This window comes from Ovis aries, chromosome X (genome assembly GCF_016772045.2).
Source record: "Ovis aries strain OAR_USU_Benz2616 breed Rambouillet chromosome X, ARS-UI_Ramb_v3.0, whole genome shotgun sequence".
Classification (NCBI taxonomy): Eukaryota; Metazoa; Chordata; class Mammalia; order Artiodactyla; family Bovidae; genus Ovis; species Ovis aries.
This window is the reverse complement of record NC_056080.1, coordinates 75,280,622-75,298,362: the sequence shown is the minus strand read 5'-3', so window position 1 is coordinate 75,298,362 and position 17,741 is coordinate 75,280,622. Positions and strand designations below refer to the sequence as shown.

The following is a 17,741-nucleotide window of genomic DNA, read 5'->3' as shown; positions in this document are numbered from 1 at the left end:
ACACACACACACACACAAAAGAAGGGACTGTCTCTATGACAGATTGCTTTTGTGCACAGATATTGTCATAGATCCTGAAGCCTTAAAATTAACTATGTGACTCAGCTTTTAGCTTGTCAACAGACATTACTGGGAGGTTAACTCCTGACCCAGCCTTTAAGTCAAACAAACTGCTGTTTGAGCCAGGAATAGAGATGGGCCTGAGAATCTATATGGGCTTGTTTCTGCTGACTCCAAAAAGTCCTGAGTCAGCTGTTTGACCCTCAAGAAAACACCTTCTTGTCCTGGGCTCATTCCTACACCTCATTCCATAATTGACGTAATTGCTGGGTCTGCAGACCACTCCCTTCTTCATCAGTTGAAGAATTCCCATGGCGGGTTTCTCCACTTCAAGGAAAGGACTTTCTTCAACTCTGTGATGACATCTAGCAGTGTTAAGATGGACTGATGTAGCTATGGACATAATGTAACTTTTAATTTTAATTAAGTTTTAACTTGGTTTAATAACTCTTTTGCTTTACATCTATAACTGTAAAATAGGGTCTGTTTCTAACTGTTTGAAAGCGTTTAAGTTATAAATGATTGTCCAGACTCCTATGAGTCCACAGAGTCCTCCAACTATTACTTGGGGCCCCTGGATCAGAGACCCTCATCATGAAGGTTAGGAGAATGTGTTGCTTCAGCAATTTAGGGGCAATGCCCCTCAACAGCAGGAAGTAGTTATGGAATGAAAATGACATCCCTTTCCCTTGACAACATAATTCTCCTAAAAGGAAAGGGGGGATGAGAGAGTTAACTCCTAGGTAGGCTTATAAGAAGTCCAGGGTTCCTGAGGAGGAGAAAGGGGTCTGGGGCTCTCAATGAGAAATGGATAAATGTTTTTTTTTTCTACATTGCTTTATCTTAGTCAGTATAACAATATATCTTGCTCAAGGATACATTTCTCCTTAACAAGAACCTTCTGACTAATCCTGTCTTAAAATGTATATTATGGGAGTGAGCCTGGTGAGGTCTTTCTATTGTTCATTCTAATCTTGTTAATTTAAGATGTATATTGTGGGAGTGGGTCTGAAAATAATATATAAGGCCTTGATAAGACTAGCTAGGGAGGCATTCTCTGTCCCCCTTCTGATGTTTATGTCAGAAGCTTTCTCTGTCCCTTTTCTTATTTCAATAAAACTCTGCTACACAAAAGCTCTTGAGTGATCAAGCCTGGTCCCTGGTCCTGAAGCTAAATCTTCTTCGGAGATCACAAATCTGACATTGTGCACCAAAAACTATCATAGGCACATCTTAGAGTTAGCAGAGTATATGGAGAAACATGTGTAGACTAAAATAACAGGTGAGCTAAAGCCCTGATTGTCCTTACCCTGTCATGAAGATCCCAGATGAGCCCCCAAGATGATAGCTTATGGTGAACCATGTTGGATTCATGATCTCCAAAGAAGATTTAGCTTCAGGACCAGTAATCAGGCTTGATCACTCAAGAGCTTTTGTGTAGCAGAGTTTTATTAAAGTAAGAAAAGGGACAGAGAAACTTCTGACATAGACATCAGAAGAGGAAGGAGAGTGCCCCTGTGTGTAGATTTTTAAAAGATGGTCATTCTTTGTCTTTTTTCCTGACTTGCATACAGGGTCGTCATTGCCATCTTCCTAAATTCCACACAGATGTGTATAACGGACTTTTGGACTCAGAGGACGAGGGAGAGGGTGGGATGATTTGGGAGAATGGGAGTTCTAACATGTATACTATCATGTAAGAATTGAATCGCCAGTCCATGTCTGACGTAGGGTGCAGCATGCTTGGGGCTGGTGCATGGGGATGACCCAGAGAGATGTTGTGGGGAGGGATGTGGGAGGGGGGTCATGTTTGGGAACGCATGTAAGAATTAAAGATTTTAAAATTAAAAAAATAAATAAATAAAAAATTTTAAAAAAAATAAAATAAAAGATGGTCATTCTGACTGGTGTGAGGTGATACTTCATAGCAGTTTTGTTTTGCATTTCTCTAATAATTGGTGATGTTGATCATCTTTTTATTTGCCTCATGGTCATCTGTATGTTTTCTTTGGAGAAATGTCTATTTAAGTCTTCCACCCACTTTTTATTAGGTTGTTTGTTCTTTTGATATGGAGCTGCAATGAGCTGTTTATATATATTTTGGAGATTAATCCCTTGTCAGTTGCTTTGTTTGGAAATATTTTCTCCCATTCTGAGGGCTGTGTTTTCATCTTGTTTCCATAGGCTGTAGTTATGAGAAGGCCAGCCCCAGAGGGGGCCTTTCCTAGTTCCTGAGAGGGCAAGGTTGTAGAGTGGCTGCAATGGCGGCTCCATCTTGTCCACATTACTGATTAACAGCATGTTGCTTCTATGGCAGTCTTAATTTCCTCCACAAAATTTTCCAGTTTCCATTTTCTCACTCCAGCTCCCTCAGGCTGTCTCCCTGCCTTCAGCAGCAGTCCTCTCTCCAGGTTCACTCCCCAATTACCATTTTCTAGCATCCAGCCTCCATGCCGACCAATGGACATGTGTCTCAGGCTGGGACATTCAGGGTTGTTGTGCAAACCATCTGTATAGGTTTCACTCTGTCCTGCCTGTTTCATTCTCCTGTTTAATTCTCCTCTTACAGCCTCAGATGCCCTCCTTTGGTCCCAACTAATATCCTGTTGGTGAGGGCGTTTCTCTGGATTTGAGAAACTCTCAACTCCTTCAGCTCCACCCCCTAGGAGTGCAGGTCCCCTCCTGTTTCCTTTCCTCTTCTTTTCCTTCTTTCTTTCATCTTACCCAGTTGGCATCTGAGGTCTTCTGCTAGTGTTCAGCTGGTGCTCTGTGTGAATCATTCCATCTGTAGATGTATTCTTGGTGCATTTGTGGAGAGAGATTAATTTCATGTTCTTCTAATCCTCCACCATTCCTTGCTTTCTCCTAGGAATTTGCATTGTTTGCAAACATCTTGGGTGATTCTCATGCAAGTAATCCTTAGACAATAGTATGATGAACAATAGCTTAAGCTATTGATAACACTAGGATTGGTCCGTGGAAAATTTGCCATTGGTAGCATTCTTTCTATAGATATTTAACTTCTGTTTCTCACCAGTGTGCTTTACTATAGTGAGGCAATACCAAATTATGGATGAGTGCTGATATTGAAATCAAAATACCCTGTGTGACCATTTCTGTTGTGTGATCTTGAGTATATTACCTTCCTGAGCCTCACTTTTCTTGTAAGCAAATTGTAAAGAGAATACTATAGTCTTGCATTACTGGGGACTATTATAAACGTTAAATGCATGCAGAACAATTAGCATAGTGCCTTGTATAGGAAATCATGTGTGGCATTGTTAGTTTTTATTTTGATTATAATAATTTAGCATCAGTCTTACTGGTAGATGGATTACCATGTAGAAGAGAGGGAGAACAAGGAAACCCCCCATATTGTTTTCCTGTGAACCTAGAAAATGGGACTTAGTTATCCCACTGCATGTAAAGGAGAGAATAGAGTCCACAACATGAGACATCTGTCTATGTGATTCATACAGTCAAGACAGGAGCTTTTTCCAATCTTACTTTCTTATACTAATCCTATTGTAAAGGAAACCATTCCTATCCTCATGTTATCATTGCACTTTAAAAAATCTATACAATAAAATATATGTCCAAAAATAAACTGAAACTATGCATATATAAGATTGTGGATAATGAGAGACAAACTTCTCATTGTCAGAGAAAGAAATTACAAATAGGAAAAGGCAGAGGGCTAGAGTGAAACCTGTAGTGTTGAACTGGAATTGGAGAAGAAAGCCAAAGACATGAATAGGAACTCATATATTGTTTAATGTGTATGGGAAGGACAGATACCAAAATGATTATAGATCTGTGAGCCAAGAAGCACTTAGAAGTAGTGAACCCCAGTAACAATGAGTACACCTAGTTTTCAGACCTTGATTTCTAATTACCATTCTCTAATGAAAGGAACCAAGACTACATGGAGAAATTCCTGATTCTTGGTCTAGGGCAGTGAATATAAAAGATTAGTGTGGAGAATCTTGTTGTCCCAGAAAGTAAGGAAGTGTTCAATAAACAAAGAGTGTATGTCATAGGTACAGAGCAGCCAGCCTGAAGGAGATTCCCAATGGCCAAAACTAGAGTAATCTGACCAACAAAATAAATAATGATACTATTGGATTATAGCCCATTGAATAAAATATTCCTCTGTCCATACTTATGTAAACAAGTGATTGGATAAATAACTAAAAGAGAAAGAAGAAATACCTCTTTCTTTGAGAAGGATTTCAATCAATACATGTAGAAGAAAATGAGGGAAAAAAATGTTTAAGTCACCATTAGGCAAATATCACAGTAAATAACTGTTGCAAGCAAAAATCTTAGACGGATGTTAAAATCTTTGGGCAAAATCATAATGAGAAACAATCTCTATAATTTCAAAGAGCCTCTCCCACCAGATGTATATTAGATAGAAGAGGGGGGCTTAGTAACTATACAGTGTAGAAATCTGTCAGACCAAATGATCAAAATTAGTATGGCCTGTATGAGATATTCGGAGAAGGCAATGGCAACCCACTCCAGTACTCTTGCCTGGAAAATCCCATGGACAGAGGAACCTGTTAGGCTGCAGTCCACGGGGTCGTTAAGAGTTGGACACAACTGAGCGACTTCACTTTCACTTTTCACTTTCATGCATTGGAGAAGGAAATGGCAACTCCAGTGTTCTTGCCTGGAGAATCCCAGGGACGGGGGAGTCTAGTGGGCTGCCGTCTATGGAGTCGCACAGAGTCGGACACGACTGAAGTGACTTAGTAGTAGTAGTAGTAGTATAAGATATTTTATGATGAATTGAAAAGGGAATGTCACCTCTGTGGTGTTCATGCAAAAGTACATAATCTCAATCTAATCATGACCAGGTCATGAAAGATGGAAAGACAGAGAAACTGTCACAGACCAGAGTAGACACAGAAGACAGGACAACTAGGTGAAATGTGGGATCCTCCTGGAGAAGAAAGTGTATCCCTAATAAAAGTTGGTAGAATTCTTAAAAGGTCCATAGATTAATATGTATGTATTGTACAATAAATAGTATTTCTTCAAGTTAATTTTTAATTTTTCTAAACAAAAAATCTTCCATTCAATAAAACTAGAATCTTTTGGTTTCCTATGTGAATATTTTCCATATAGATTCAGCAAATATATTTCTCCCTTCACAGCACATCACAATTTTCCAAGACAGATTAATTTAGCAGGGGACTATTTTCAAGGACTGTTGATTTAAAACTCTCAAATGAATAAAACTTAATCTATAAAATTGATTTGCTCCCAATAGTATTTTTCTTGGATGGTGTATTGTAAATTGACAACTTTAACATCACTAAAAATCATAACATAAAATATACCATCACTATGGTTGTGATCTTATGTTTAAAAGTACGTCACTCATAAACTAAGATAATATTTCACAGTCTAGAGACATGTTGTATTGTGATTATACATTTGTTTTTGGCCATGTCATGTGACTTATGGGATCTTTTTAGTAACCTAATCAGGAATTGAAATTGGGCCATTGGCAGTGACAGTGCAGAGTCCTAACCATTGACTATGCTGTGCTTGGTCGATCAGTCATGTCTGACTCTTTGAGACCCCATGGACTGTAGCCCACCAGGCTCCTTTGTCCATTGAGAGCCAGGGAATTCCCTGATTGTACTTTTAAATTTATTTGAATCTTTATGGTATCAAATCTACTAGGGAATGAATTGTTTATGTCCCAGGGGAAGAATTTATTATCTACTTAAGTAGAGAGTAAAGATTTAGAAAGCAAATTTCTAATCTCCAAATGCCTGTTATCTGAGACTGTGAGATTTCTACTGCAGGGTAGGTTTTATTTACCAATGTGGTCCAGAAATATTGGTATCATTGCCTACTTGTCTCAGGAATCATGTAAAAAATGCTGGTAAAACCAGTGCCAGTCCTGTGGGAAGCTATTAATGCCAATTATGTGTAATCAATGATCTTTGACTATATTCAAAGTTGGTTCACAAAAAATATATATACCCTAGAGTAACGTGTGGTCAGAAATTATAAACAAATGAAACTTGGAGAAAACCCTTTGTAAACTATGCCAAAATAGATACTTGCTCTCTCATGTTCAAAACAAGTGTGCTGAATCAGTTACATATTAAAAACATGGGTGACTAATTACTGAATTAAATTTAATTTACCTTAAATCAGTTAAACTAACAAATTTCCTGTTCAACAATCATTTCAAAACCCCAAAAGTAAAGAAAGAAAACGGAAATGTAAAATGTTACTTTTTTCCAGAATAATTCTCTCTTACAGCCAAGAAGGGTACCAGCTGGTTAAGATCACCAATTGAACTAGTTAATTGGAGCAGCGAATGGGACATATAAATGTTGCCATTGGGATTACAATTGAGAAATCAGGAAAATCTGTCACTCTTTCCTTTCTGAACTTTTTTTTCTCTTGGCTATAACCCTTTTTCACTTTCCTCCCCTATTACCTACAAATCAGCTTCAAAGTGCTTATTCATAACCCCCTTTCACCAGCAGAAGATGCCCTTGACGTTTTTCATGTTTCTAAGAATGTGCCTGGCACATAGCAGACACTATAAGTGTTTTATTGAATGAATGAACAGGTATTAGAGCATTAGAAGCTTAATAGAGGAAGATGTTTTGGGGAAAATGGTGCTTTCTCACTGTACACTGAAATCATACCATAAAGGATCTTCCTTTTTTAAAATTAGTAGTTCTTAAAATCAGAAGAAACATAAGTGGATTTTCAGTTTCAAATGGTAAGTTTTCTTTCACACCATAAATTAGATCAGAGATAGATTTGTGGAGGGAAAAGGTATATTGCTGATTTTTGTTCTTGGGGCTGTTGACTGGGGGAAAAAAAAACAGCAACACAATCTAAAAGCTCAGAAATATGTTTTATTTGGGGAATTAGTGAGGACTATAACCTGGTATATAGTCACACAGTTAGCTCTGAGAAACTGTTCTAAAGATATAATTAAAGGGCACCAGCAGAGGATTAGCTGGGAGTCCCAGGTCAGCATCTCTGTGGAAAGGGGCTCAGACTCCTTTCATGTCCATGCTGACTGGGGCTGAATTTCCTGATGACACATGTGACACTGGGAGGAAAATGTCATCCAAAAACAGAATACATTGTCTCCTAATATAATCTTTCCACAGTGCCTGTAAATTACATGTGGACTCTGAGTGAACTAAATCTGGATTGGCTATTAGTGTTGTGTGTTAAAGCTCATCACCAGACCAAAGTTGTGTAGACCTTTCATTGCTTTCTTTTAAAATTTTTATATCTTTTCTTTGCTTTCATGTTGTTCCATGTGTTTTATTCTTTTTTAAAAAATACATTTTTCCTTTTTTTGTTATTATTGCTTTATTCATCACTTGGAACACTGCTTTTGTTTTGTTTTGTTAGTTTTGTTTCTGATCGGTTGATTTCATTTGTCTGCTTGTTTTCTCTTGTGTTTTTCTTTGGATCTATTTTTAATTCTTTTCTGTGTGAGAGTGTATGTTTCTCTGTTCTTGTTTCTGTTTGATTTTAACTCTACCATTTGTCTGGGAGTTCATTTGTCACTTTTTAAAAACTCCCCTTTTTTGCCAAGAGGAATAGCTTACAAGGTCTTTGTTCCCCAAACAGAAGTCAAGTCTGTGCCTCAGGGGTGGGAACACAAAGTCCAGGATGCTGGACTACCAAAGAATTCCTGGCCACAGAGAATATTAGCCAACAAGAGATCTCAGGGAAACATGCCAAAAAACAAGTAAGACAGAAACACAAACCTACCCATCAGCAGACAGGCTGCTTAAAAGAGTACTAAGCCCAGAGAAACCCGCGCCCAAAGAAAGAGAAACGCAAGTAAGATGGTAGGTGTTGCAAGAGGGCATCAGAAGGCAGACACACTGAAAACCATACTCACAGAAAACTAGTCAATCTAATCACATTAGGACCACAGCCTTGTCTAACTCAATGAAACTAAGACATGCTCATGGGGCAACACAAGACGGGCGGGTCATGGTGGAGATGTCTGACAAAATGTGTTCCACTGGAGAAGGGAATGGCAAACGACTTGCCTTGAGAACCCCATGAACAGTATGAAAAGGCAAAATGATAGGATACTGAAAGAGGAACTCCCCAGGTCAGTAGGTGCCCAGCACGTTATTGGAGATCAGTGGAGAAATAACTCCAGAAAGAATGAAGGGATGGAGCCAAAGCAAAAACAATACCCAGCTGTGTATGTGACTGGTGATAGAAGCAATGTCAGATGCTGTAAATAGCAATATGGCATAGGAACCGGGAATGTCAGGTCCATGAATCCAGGTAAATTGGAAGTGGTCAAACAAGAGATGGCAAGAGTAAACATTGACATTCTAGGAATCAGCAAAATAAAATGGATTGGAATGGGTGAATTTAACTCACATGACCATTATATCTACTATTGTGGGCAGGAATCCCTCAGAAGAAATGGAGTAGCCATCATGATCAACAAAAGAGTCCAAAATGCAGTACTTGGATGCACTCTCAAAAACGACAGAATGATCTCTGTTCGTTTCCAAGGCAAACCATTCAATATCACAGTTAACCAAGTCTATGCACCAACCAGTAACGCTGAAGAAGCTGAAGTTGAATGGTTCTATGAAGACCTACAAGACCTTTTAGAACTAACACCCAAAAAAGATGTCCTTTTCATTATAGGGGGATAGAATGCAAAAGTAGGAAGTCAAGAAACACCTGGAGTAAGAGGCAAATTTGGCCTTGGAATGTGGAATGAACCAGGGCAAAGACTAATAGAGTTTTGCCAAGATAATGCACTGGTCATACCAAGCACGCTCTTCCAACAAGACAAGAGATGACTCTACACATGGACTTCACCGGATGGTCAACACCAAAATCAGATTGATTATATTCTTTGCAGCCAAAGATGGAGAAGCTCTATACAGTCAGCAAAAAGAAGACCAGGAGCTGACTGTGGCTCAGATCATGAACTCCTTATTATCAAATTCAGAAATAAATTGAAGAAAGTAGGAAAACCGCTAGACCATTCAGGTATGACCTAAATCAAATCCCTTATGATTATACAGTGGAAGTGCGAAATAGATTTAAGGGCCTAGATCTGATAGATAGAGTGCCTGATAAACTATGGAATGAGGTTTGTGACATTGTAAAGGAGACAGGGATTAAGACCATCCCCATGGGAAAGAAATGCAAAAAAGCAAAATGGCCATCTGGAGAGGCCTTAGAAATAGCTGTGAAAAGAAGAGAAGCAAAAAGCAAAGGAGAAAAGGAAAGATATAAGCATCTGAATGCAGAGTTCCAAAGAATAGCAAGAAGTGATAAGAAAGCCTTCTTCAGTGATCAATGCAAAGAAATAGAGGAAAACAACAGAATGGAAAAGACTAGAAATCTCTTCTAGAAAATTAAAGATACCAACAGAACATTTCTTGCAAAGATGGGCTCAATAAAAGGCAGAAATGGTATGGACCTAACAGAAGCAGAAGATATTAAGAAGAGGTGGCAAGTATACACAGAAGAATTGTACAAAAAGATCTTCACGACCCAGATAATCATGATGGTGTGATCACTCATCTAGAACCAGACATCCTGGAATGAGAAATCAAGTGGGCCTTAGGAAGCATGACTATGAACAAAGTTAGTGGAGTGATGGAATTCCAGTGGAGGTGTTTCAAATCCTGAAAGATGATGCAGTGCAAGTGTTGCACTCAACATGCCAGCAAATCTGGAAAACTCAGCAGTGGCCGCAGGACTGGAAAAGATTAGTTTTCATTCCAATCCCAAAGAAAGGCAATGCCAAAGAATGCTCAAACTAAAGCACAATTGCACTCATCTCACATGCTAGTAAAGTGATGCTCAAAATTCTCCAAGCCAGGTTTCAGCAATACGTGAACCATGAACTTCCTAATGTTCAAGCTGGTTTTAGAAAAGGCAGAGGAACCAGAGATCAAATTGCCAACATCCACTGGATCATGGAAAAAGCAAGAGAGCTCCAGGAAAACATCTATTTCTGCTTTATTGACTATGCCAAAGCCTTTGACTGTGTGTATCACAATAAACTGTGGAAAATTCTGAAAGATTTGGGAATACCAGACCACCTGACCTGCCTCTTGAGAAATCTGTATGCAGGTCAGGAAGCAACAGGTAGAACTGGACATGGAACAACAGCCTCGTTCCAAATAGGAAAAGGAGTACGTCAAGGCTGTATATTGTCACCCTGCTTATTTAACCTAAATGCAGAGTACATCATGAGAAACGCTGGACTGGAAGAAACACAAGTTGGAATCAAGATTGCTGGGGGAAATATCAATAACCTCTTATATGCAGATGACACCACCCTTATGGCAGAAAGTGAAGAGGAACTAAAAAGCCTCTTGATGAAAGTGAAAGAGGAGAGTGAAAACGTTGGCTTAAAGCTCAACACTCAGAAAACGAAGATCATGGCATCCGGTCCCATCACTTGATGGGAAATAGATGGGGAAACAGTGTAAACAGTGTCAGACTTTATGTTTTTGGGCTCCAAAATCACTGCGGATGGTGACTGCAGCCATGAAATTAAAAGATGATTACTCCTTGGAAGAAAAGTTATAACCAACCCAGATACATATTCAAAAGCAAAGACATTACTTTGCCGACTAAGGTCCGTCTAATCAAGGCTATGGTTTTTCCTGTGGTCATGTATGGATGTGAGAGATGCACTGTGAACAAGGCTGAGCCCTGAAGAATTGATGCATTTGAACTGTGGTGTTGGAGAAGACTCTTGAGTGTCCCTTGGACTGCAAGGAGATCCAACCAGTCCATTCTGAAGATCAGCCCTGGGATTTCTTTTGGAAGGAATGATGCCAAAGCTGAAACTCCAGTACTTTGGCCACCTCATGCGAAGTGTTGCCTCATTGGAAAAGACTCTGATGCTGGGAGAGATTGTGGGCAGGAGGTGAAGCGGATGACAGAGGATTAAATGGCTAGATGGCATCACTGACTCAATGGACATGGGTCTGAGTGAACTTCGGGAGTTAGTGATGGACAGGGAGGCCTGGCGTGCTAGGATTCATGGGGTGGCAAAGAGTTGGACAACTGAGCAACTGAAATGAAATGAAGCCCAGAGATATCCAAAACCCACCACCTGAAATGATCCTCTCGTCAGAGGGAAAAGACTCAGTTCCACCACCCTGAATGCAGTTATCAGTCCTTCCCACCATGAAGCCTACACAGGCTACTGGAGTAACCTTACCCACCAAGGCAGAGATCAAATAAACACTGTAAGTTAGACAAACTGAAAAAAAAGAAAAATATCTTGCAGACAAAGTAGAAAGGCAAAAATATACAACACCAAATAAACGTAGAGGATATATGCAATCTATCTGAAAAAAAATCAGAGTAATGATAGTAAAAATGATTCAAAATCTTGACAATAGAATGGATAACATACATGAAATGATTAACAAGGACCTAGAAGAACTAAAGAACCAACTTTGATGAACACAATAACTGAAATTTAAAATACACAGGAAATAATCAAGGGCTTCCCTGGTAGCTCAACTGGTAAAGAATCCACCTGCAGTGCAGGAGACCTGGGTTCAGTCCCTGGGTTGGGAAGGTCCCCTAGAGGAGGGCATGCAACCCACTCCAGTATTCTTGCCTGGAGAATCCACATGGACAGAGGAGACTGGTGGGCTGGAGTCCATGAGGTCGTGAAGAGTCAGGTACACCTGAGCAACTAAGCCCAGCACAGCAGATAAGGAATCAAAAGCAGCCTAATAGAGAAGGATGGAGAAGTGAGCTGGAAGATAAAATGGTGGTAATAGCTGTTGAAGAGCAGAATAGAGAAAAAGAATGAAAAGAATTGAGGACAGACTCAGAGACCTCTGGGACTCACTTAACACATCAAAATCTGAAATGTAGAAAAGAAGAAGAGAAAGAGTCTAAGAAAATATTTGAAGATATTACAGTCACCCAAGTCTAGGAAGTGAAAAGAGTCCCATACAGGATACACAAAATAAGAAACATGCTAAATCACATATTAATCAAATTAACAAAATTAAACACACGGAAAAATATTAAAACCAACAAGGGAAAAGCAACAAACAACATACAAGAGAGCTCCCACAAGGTTAAGGGCTCGTCTTTCAGCAGAAGCTCTGCAGGCCAGAAGGGAGAGGCAGAATATATTTAAGGTAATGGAAGGGGAAAATCCACAACCAAGAATACTCAGCAAGGATTTCATTTAGCTTCAGTGAAGAAATCACTAACCTTAAAGACAAGCAAAAGTTAAGAGAATTCAGTACCACCAAACCAGCTTTACAACAAATGCTAAAGGAATTTCTCTAGGCGGGAAATACCAGAGAAGGAAAGGATAAAAAAAAAAAAAAACAGGATCTGAAGATGGCTGGCATTGAAGGTGATACAATCACTCTTGATCTGGTTTTTCTTGGTCTGGCATCTGAGAGGTTCTGATGGAGTAAAGGTACTTCTTTCTACTACTCTCTTGAGATATCTTGATTGCAGGTCTAGACATCCAGGAATTGGAGACACTGAAACTGAGTGATGGGACATGTGACTGCTCAAGGGGCAGCAGAGCCAGATCCAGAGTCATCTTGTAGCCCTCATTTAGATTGAACATAGTTTCAGTCAAGTGCTTAGGTTTGTGCCTTGCACAAATTTCAGATCAAGTTGGTGGAGTAGGAACATCCTGCACTCACTTCCTCCCAGGGACACAACAAAACTACAACCATATATAGAACCACTGTCTCTGAGAACTGACCCAAAGACTAGAACAACAGATTTTCTACAACTAAGGGTATAAGGAAAAGGCCACATTGAGAAAAGTAGGAGATACAGAGTCCTGGTCTAGTGAGAACCACCCACCTCCCCACATACATTCCTGTGGGGCAACCCACAAAGAGGAGAGATATCACAACTGCAGAGGTACCCCCTGAGGACCAGGGGTTCAACTCCCACATCAGACTGGGGAACCTGCACTGGGAAGCTGAGCCTCCATAAGAGCTGGCTCTGAAAACCAGCAGGACTTGCATCTGGGGGAGCCTAGGGGTTGTGGGAAAGGGAAAGGATTTCACTCTTAAAAGACTCATGTAGAAACTCACTCACTCCAAAGCCCATTACAGAGGGAGCAGCTTGAAAAGCGCCTGGGCCATACAAGGAGAGTCATTGAGTAATTTCAGGTCTTGCAACAGAGGGGCAGGGGTCCAGTGGAACTTTCGGGATGGAAGTACTGGCAGACATCATTTGTTTTTACTTTCTTTCCACTTAGCTGGCCTGGTGCTGGTGAGCACCATTTCTATCAGTTTCCATCAGCCTAAATAACATTGATATTGCCCTGCCCCTGCTTTCCTCTGATAACTCAAGAGACCAGGCCTATGCACCAGCACCCCCTCCTGCAGCAGTTTCAGCCAGATCCTGTAGATATTTGGACTTGGAACCAGCTCAACCTACTAAGGCCATCTGCAGTGGTCACATCCAAGTCTGCCTGGGGACCAAGCTCACCCAGCAGCACACCTGCCACAATTGCTGTCCACCCATCACAGGAGGGCACATGCAGCCCACAGAGGGGATACCCCTGGGATGCCTGGCTCTGTTGACCAGGAGATATTGTACCCTATACCCTATAGGACACTATAGGTACTATAGTGTACTATTGTACACTATACCCTATAGGACACCTCCTACATAAGACTAGCACCATTCTTTCAAGGCGGGGTGACAAATGAAGCTGATATACGTAGAAACAAACGAGTTAGGAAAAATGAAGGGATTACAGAATATCTTTAAAACACGAGGAGATATCAGAAAAACAACTAAATGAAGAGGAGATAAGAGATTTATCAGATAAAGAATTCAGAGTAACACGCGTAAAGATGTTCATCAGAATCAGACTCAATAGAAAACTGAATGAGTTTGATGAGAGAATCGATGAAAGTCTAGGCAAATTGTAAGCCTCCTTCAGCAAAGGGCTAGAAACTGTAAAGAAAGATTTATAACTTTTGAGTTCATTTACTGAAACTAAAAATACACTAGTGGAAACCAGCAGGAGGTCAGAGAATGTAAAAAAACAAATCAGTGATCTGGGTGACAAGAGTAGTAAAAGTCACTCAATCAGAATAGCAGAAAGAAAAGAGAATAAAACAGTAAAAATTAAGAATAGGTCCCATGAGGGTTCAGTTGCTCAGGCAAGGGAAAGAGCAGCCATGGTCAGGTAGACCAGCTTCCAGACTCCTCTCCCCACTCCCAGCACGTGCCCACTCTACTGCCAGGGTGCCCCAAAGGAAGGTCAGCTCTGCATCAGGAGCAGCAGAGGTACCCAAGAGGAGACCTGAGAGGTTGTCAACTAAATCTGCTCCTGTCAAAGTGGAAACAAAGCCAAAGAAGGTAGCAGGAAAGGATAAACCTTCAGACAGAAAAGTACAAACAAAAGGGGAAAAGGGAGCAATGGTAAAACAGGTCAAAGTGGCCAACCAAGAGACTGAAGATTTACTTGCATCAGATGGAGAGATTGAAAAGAAGGAGAGCCCAGCCTCTGATGGAGCAGGAAAGAAAGAAGTTATTGGTGATTAATATCACACACTCGAGTCTATCAGGGGTCCCTGTGTACTTTCTTGTACAATCCAGAGGAATAGTTTATCAATTATTTTGTAAATGCAATTTTTTTAGTAGCTCTAGTAGTATTTTTAAGAAGGTGGAAATCCTACCACATACATTATAAAGTGCAAGTTTTTTTTTTTTTAATTTAACTGGAGCATAGTTGATTTACACCATTGGAATCAGTAGTGAAAAAAAAAGCACACTAAAACAATTAAGAAAGTGGTAATAGGATTATGCATATTAAAATTACCTTAAATGTATATGGATTAAATGCTCCAATCAAAAGACACAAACTGGATGAATGGATACAAAGACAGTTCAGTTCAGTCACTCAGTCGTGTCCGACTCTTTGCGACTCCATGAATTGCAGAACGTCAGTCCTCCCTGTTCACTCAGACTCATGTCAATCGAGTCAGTGATGCCATCCAGCCATCTCATCTTCTGTCGTCCCCTTCTCCTCCTGCCCCTAATCCCTTCCAGCATCAGAGTCTTTTCCAATAAGTCAACTCTTCACATGAGGTGGCCAAAGTACTGGAGTTTCAGCTTTAGCATCATTCCTTCCAAAGAAATCCCAGGGCTGATCTCCTTCAGAATGGACTGGTTGGATCTCCTTGCAGTCTAAGGGACTCTCAAGAGTCTTCTCCAACACCACAGTTCAAACACATTAATTCTTCGGTGCTCAGCTTTCTTCACAGTCCAACTCGCACATCCATACATGACTACTGGAAAAACCATAGCCTTGACTAGACGGACTTTAGTCAGAAAAGTAATATCTCTGCTTTTGAATATGCTATCTAGGTTGGTCATAACTTTTCTTCCAAGGAGTAAGCATCTTTTAATGTCATGGCTGCAGTCACCATCTGCAGTGATTTTGGAGCCCAAAAAAATAAAGTCTGACACTGTTTACACTGTTTCCCTATCTATTTCCCATGAAGTGATGGGACCAGATGCCATGATCTTCGTTTTCTGAATGTTGAGCTTTAAGCCAACGTTTTCACTCTCCTCTTTCACTTTCATCAAGAGACTCTTTAGTTCTTCTTCGCTTTCTGCCATAAGGGTGGTGTCATCTGCATATCTGAGGTTATTGATATTTCCCCCAGCAATCATGATTCCAACTTGTGTTTCTTACAGTCCAGCGTTTCTCATGATGTTCTCTGCATATAAGTTAAATAAGCAGGGTGACAATATACAGCCTTGACGTACTCCTTTTCCTATTTGGAACCCGTCAGTCGTTCCATGTCCAGTTCTAACTGTTGCTTCCTGACCTGCATACAGATTTCTCAAGAGGCAGGTCAGGTGGTCTGGTATTCCCATCTCTCTCAGAATTTTCCACAGTGTGTAGTGAGCCACAGAGTCAAAGGCTTTGGCATAGTCAATAAAGCAGAAATAAATGTTTTCCTGGAGCTCTCTTGCTTTTTCCATGATCCAGTGGATGTTTGGCTCTTGCTTTTTCCATGATCCAGTGGATGTTGGCAATTTGATCTCTGGTTCCTCTGCCTTTTCTAAAACCAGCTTGAACATCTGGAAGTTCACAGTTCACGTATTACTGAAGCTGGGCTTGGAGAATTTTGAGCATTACTTTACTAGCATGTGAAATGAGTGCAATTGTGCGGTAGTTTGAGTATTCTTTGGCATTGCCTTTCTTTGGGATTAGAATGAAAACTGACCTTTTCCAGTCCTGTGGCCACTGCTGAGTTTTCCAAATTTGCTGGCATGTTGAGTGCAGCACTTTCACAGCATCATCTTTCAGGATTTGAAATAGCTCTACTGGAATTCCATCACCTCCGTTAGCTTTGTTCGTAGTGATGCTTTCTAAGGCCCACTTGACTTCACATTCCAGGATGTCTGGCTCTAGATGAGTGATCACCCCATCATGATTATCTGGGTCATAAGGCTCTTTTTTGCACAGTTCTTCTGCGTATTCTTGCCACCTCTTCTTAATATCTTCTGCTTCTGTTAGGTCCATAGGATTTCTGTCCTTTATCAAGCCCATCTTTGCATGAAATGTTCCCTTGATATCTCTAATTTTCTTGAAGAGATCTCTAGTCTTTCCCATTCTGTTGTTTTCCTCTATTTCTTTGCATTGATCACTGAAGAAGGCTTTCTTATCTCTCCTTGCTATTCTTTGAAACTCTGCATTTACATGCTTATATCTTTCCTTTTCTCCTTTGCTTTTTTTTTCTCTTCTTTTGACAGCTATTTGTAAGGCCTCCCCAGACAGCAATTTTGCTTTTTTGCATTTCTTTTCCAGACAAGATATGTAAATATGATACCTACAAGAGGCTCACATCAAACCTAAAGACACATAAGAATGAAAGTGAGGGGATGGAAAGAGTTGTTCCACACAAATGGAAGTCAAAAGAAAGCCAGAGTAGCAATACTCACGTCAGGCAATGTAGACTTTATAATAAATAATATATTACAAGAAACAAGAAGGACACTGCATAATACTCAAGGGATTAATCCAAGAAAAGAACATAACAATTGTGAATATTTTATGGAGCGCTTCAATACATAAAGTGAAACTGAAAGTGGAAGTCACTCAGTCGTGTCTGACTCTTTGTAACCCAATGGGCTATACATTCCATGGAGTTCTCCAGGCCAGGATACTGCAGTGGGTAACCTTTCCCTTTTCCAGGGGATCTTCCCAACTCAGATTTTGAACCTGGGTCTCCTGCATTGCAGGTGGATTCTTTACCATCTGAGCCACCAGGGAAGACCACAATACATAAGGTAAATTATAATAACCGTAAAATGGGAAATCGACAGTAACACCATAATAGTGGAGAATTTAACATGCCATTTACACCAATGGACAGATAATCCAGACAGAAAATTTATAAGGAAACATGATCCTTAAATAAGATGTTAGCACAGATGGAATGAGTTGATATGTACAGGACATTCTGTCCAAAAGTAGCAGAATACACTTTCTTTTCAAATACACAAAAAACATTCTCCAGAATAGATCATTTGGGGGTTGAAAATCAAGTCTCAGTTATTTTTTAAAACTTGAAAGAATATCAGGCATCTTTTCCAACACCACCACCATGAGATTAGATATCAATTACAAGAAAAACAAC

The 17,741-nt window shown here is 40.1% G+C and overlaps 2 protein-coding genes across 2 annotated transcripts in view; both read left to right on the top strand.

Annotated features, from left to right (window-relative positions):
- The window catches only part of LOC132658852 (uncharacterized), a 91,146-nt gene that overhangs the window by 24,775 nt on the left and 48,630 nt on the right, over positions 1–17,741 (top strand). The gene's annotated exons all lie outside the window — the stretch shown is intronic.
- Positions 1–17,741, top strand: part of LOC101110913 (non-histone chromosomal protein HMG-14-like) — a 57,425-nt gene that overhangs the window by 24,775 nt on the left and 14,909 nt on the right. Inside the window, exon 1 of the mRNA XM_060408380.1 lies at positions 1–17,741. This exon is cut by the window's left edge and continues 24,775 nt beyond it; it is cut by the window's right edge and continues 14,909 nt beyond it. Coding sequence (XP_060264363.1) covers positions 14,227–14,631 — 405 coding nt within the window. The 5' untranslated portion in view covers positions 1–14,226 and the 3' untranslated portion in view covers positions 14,632–17,741.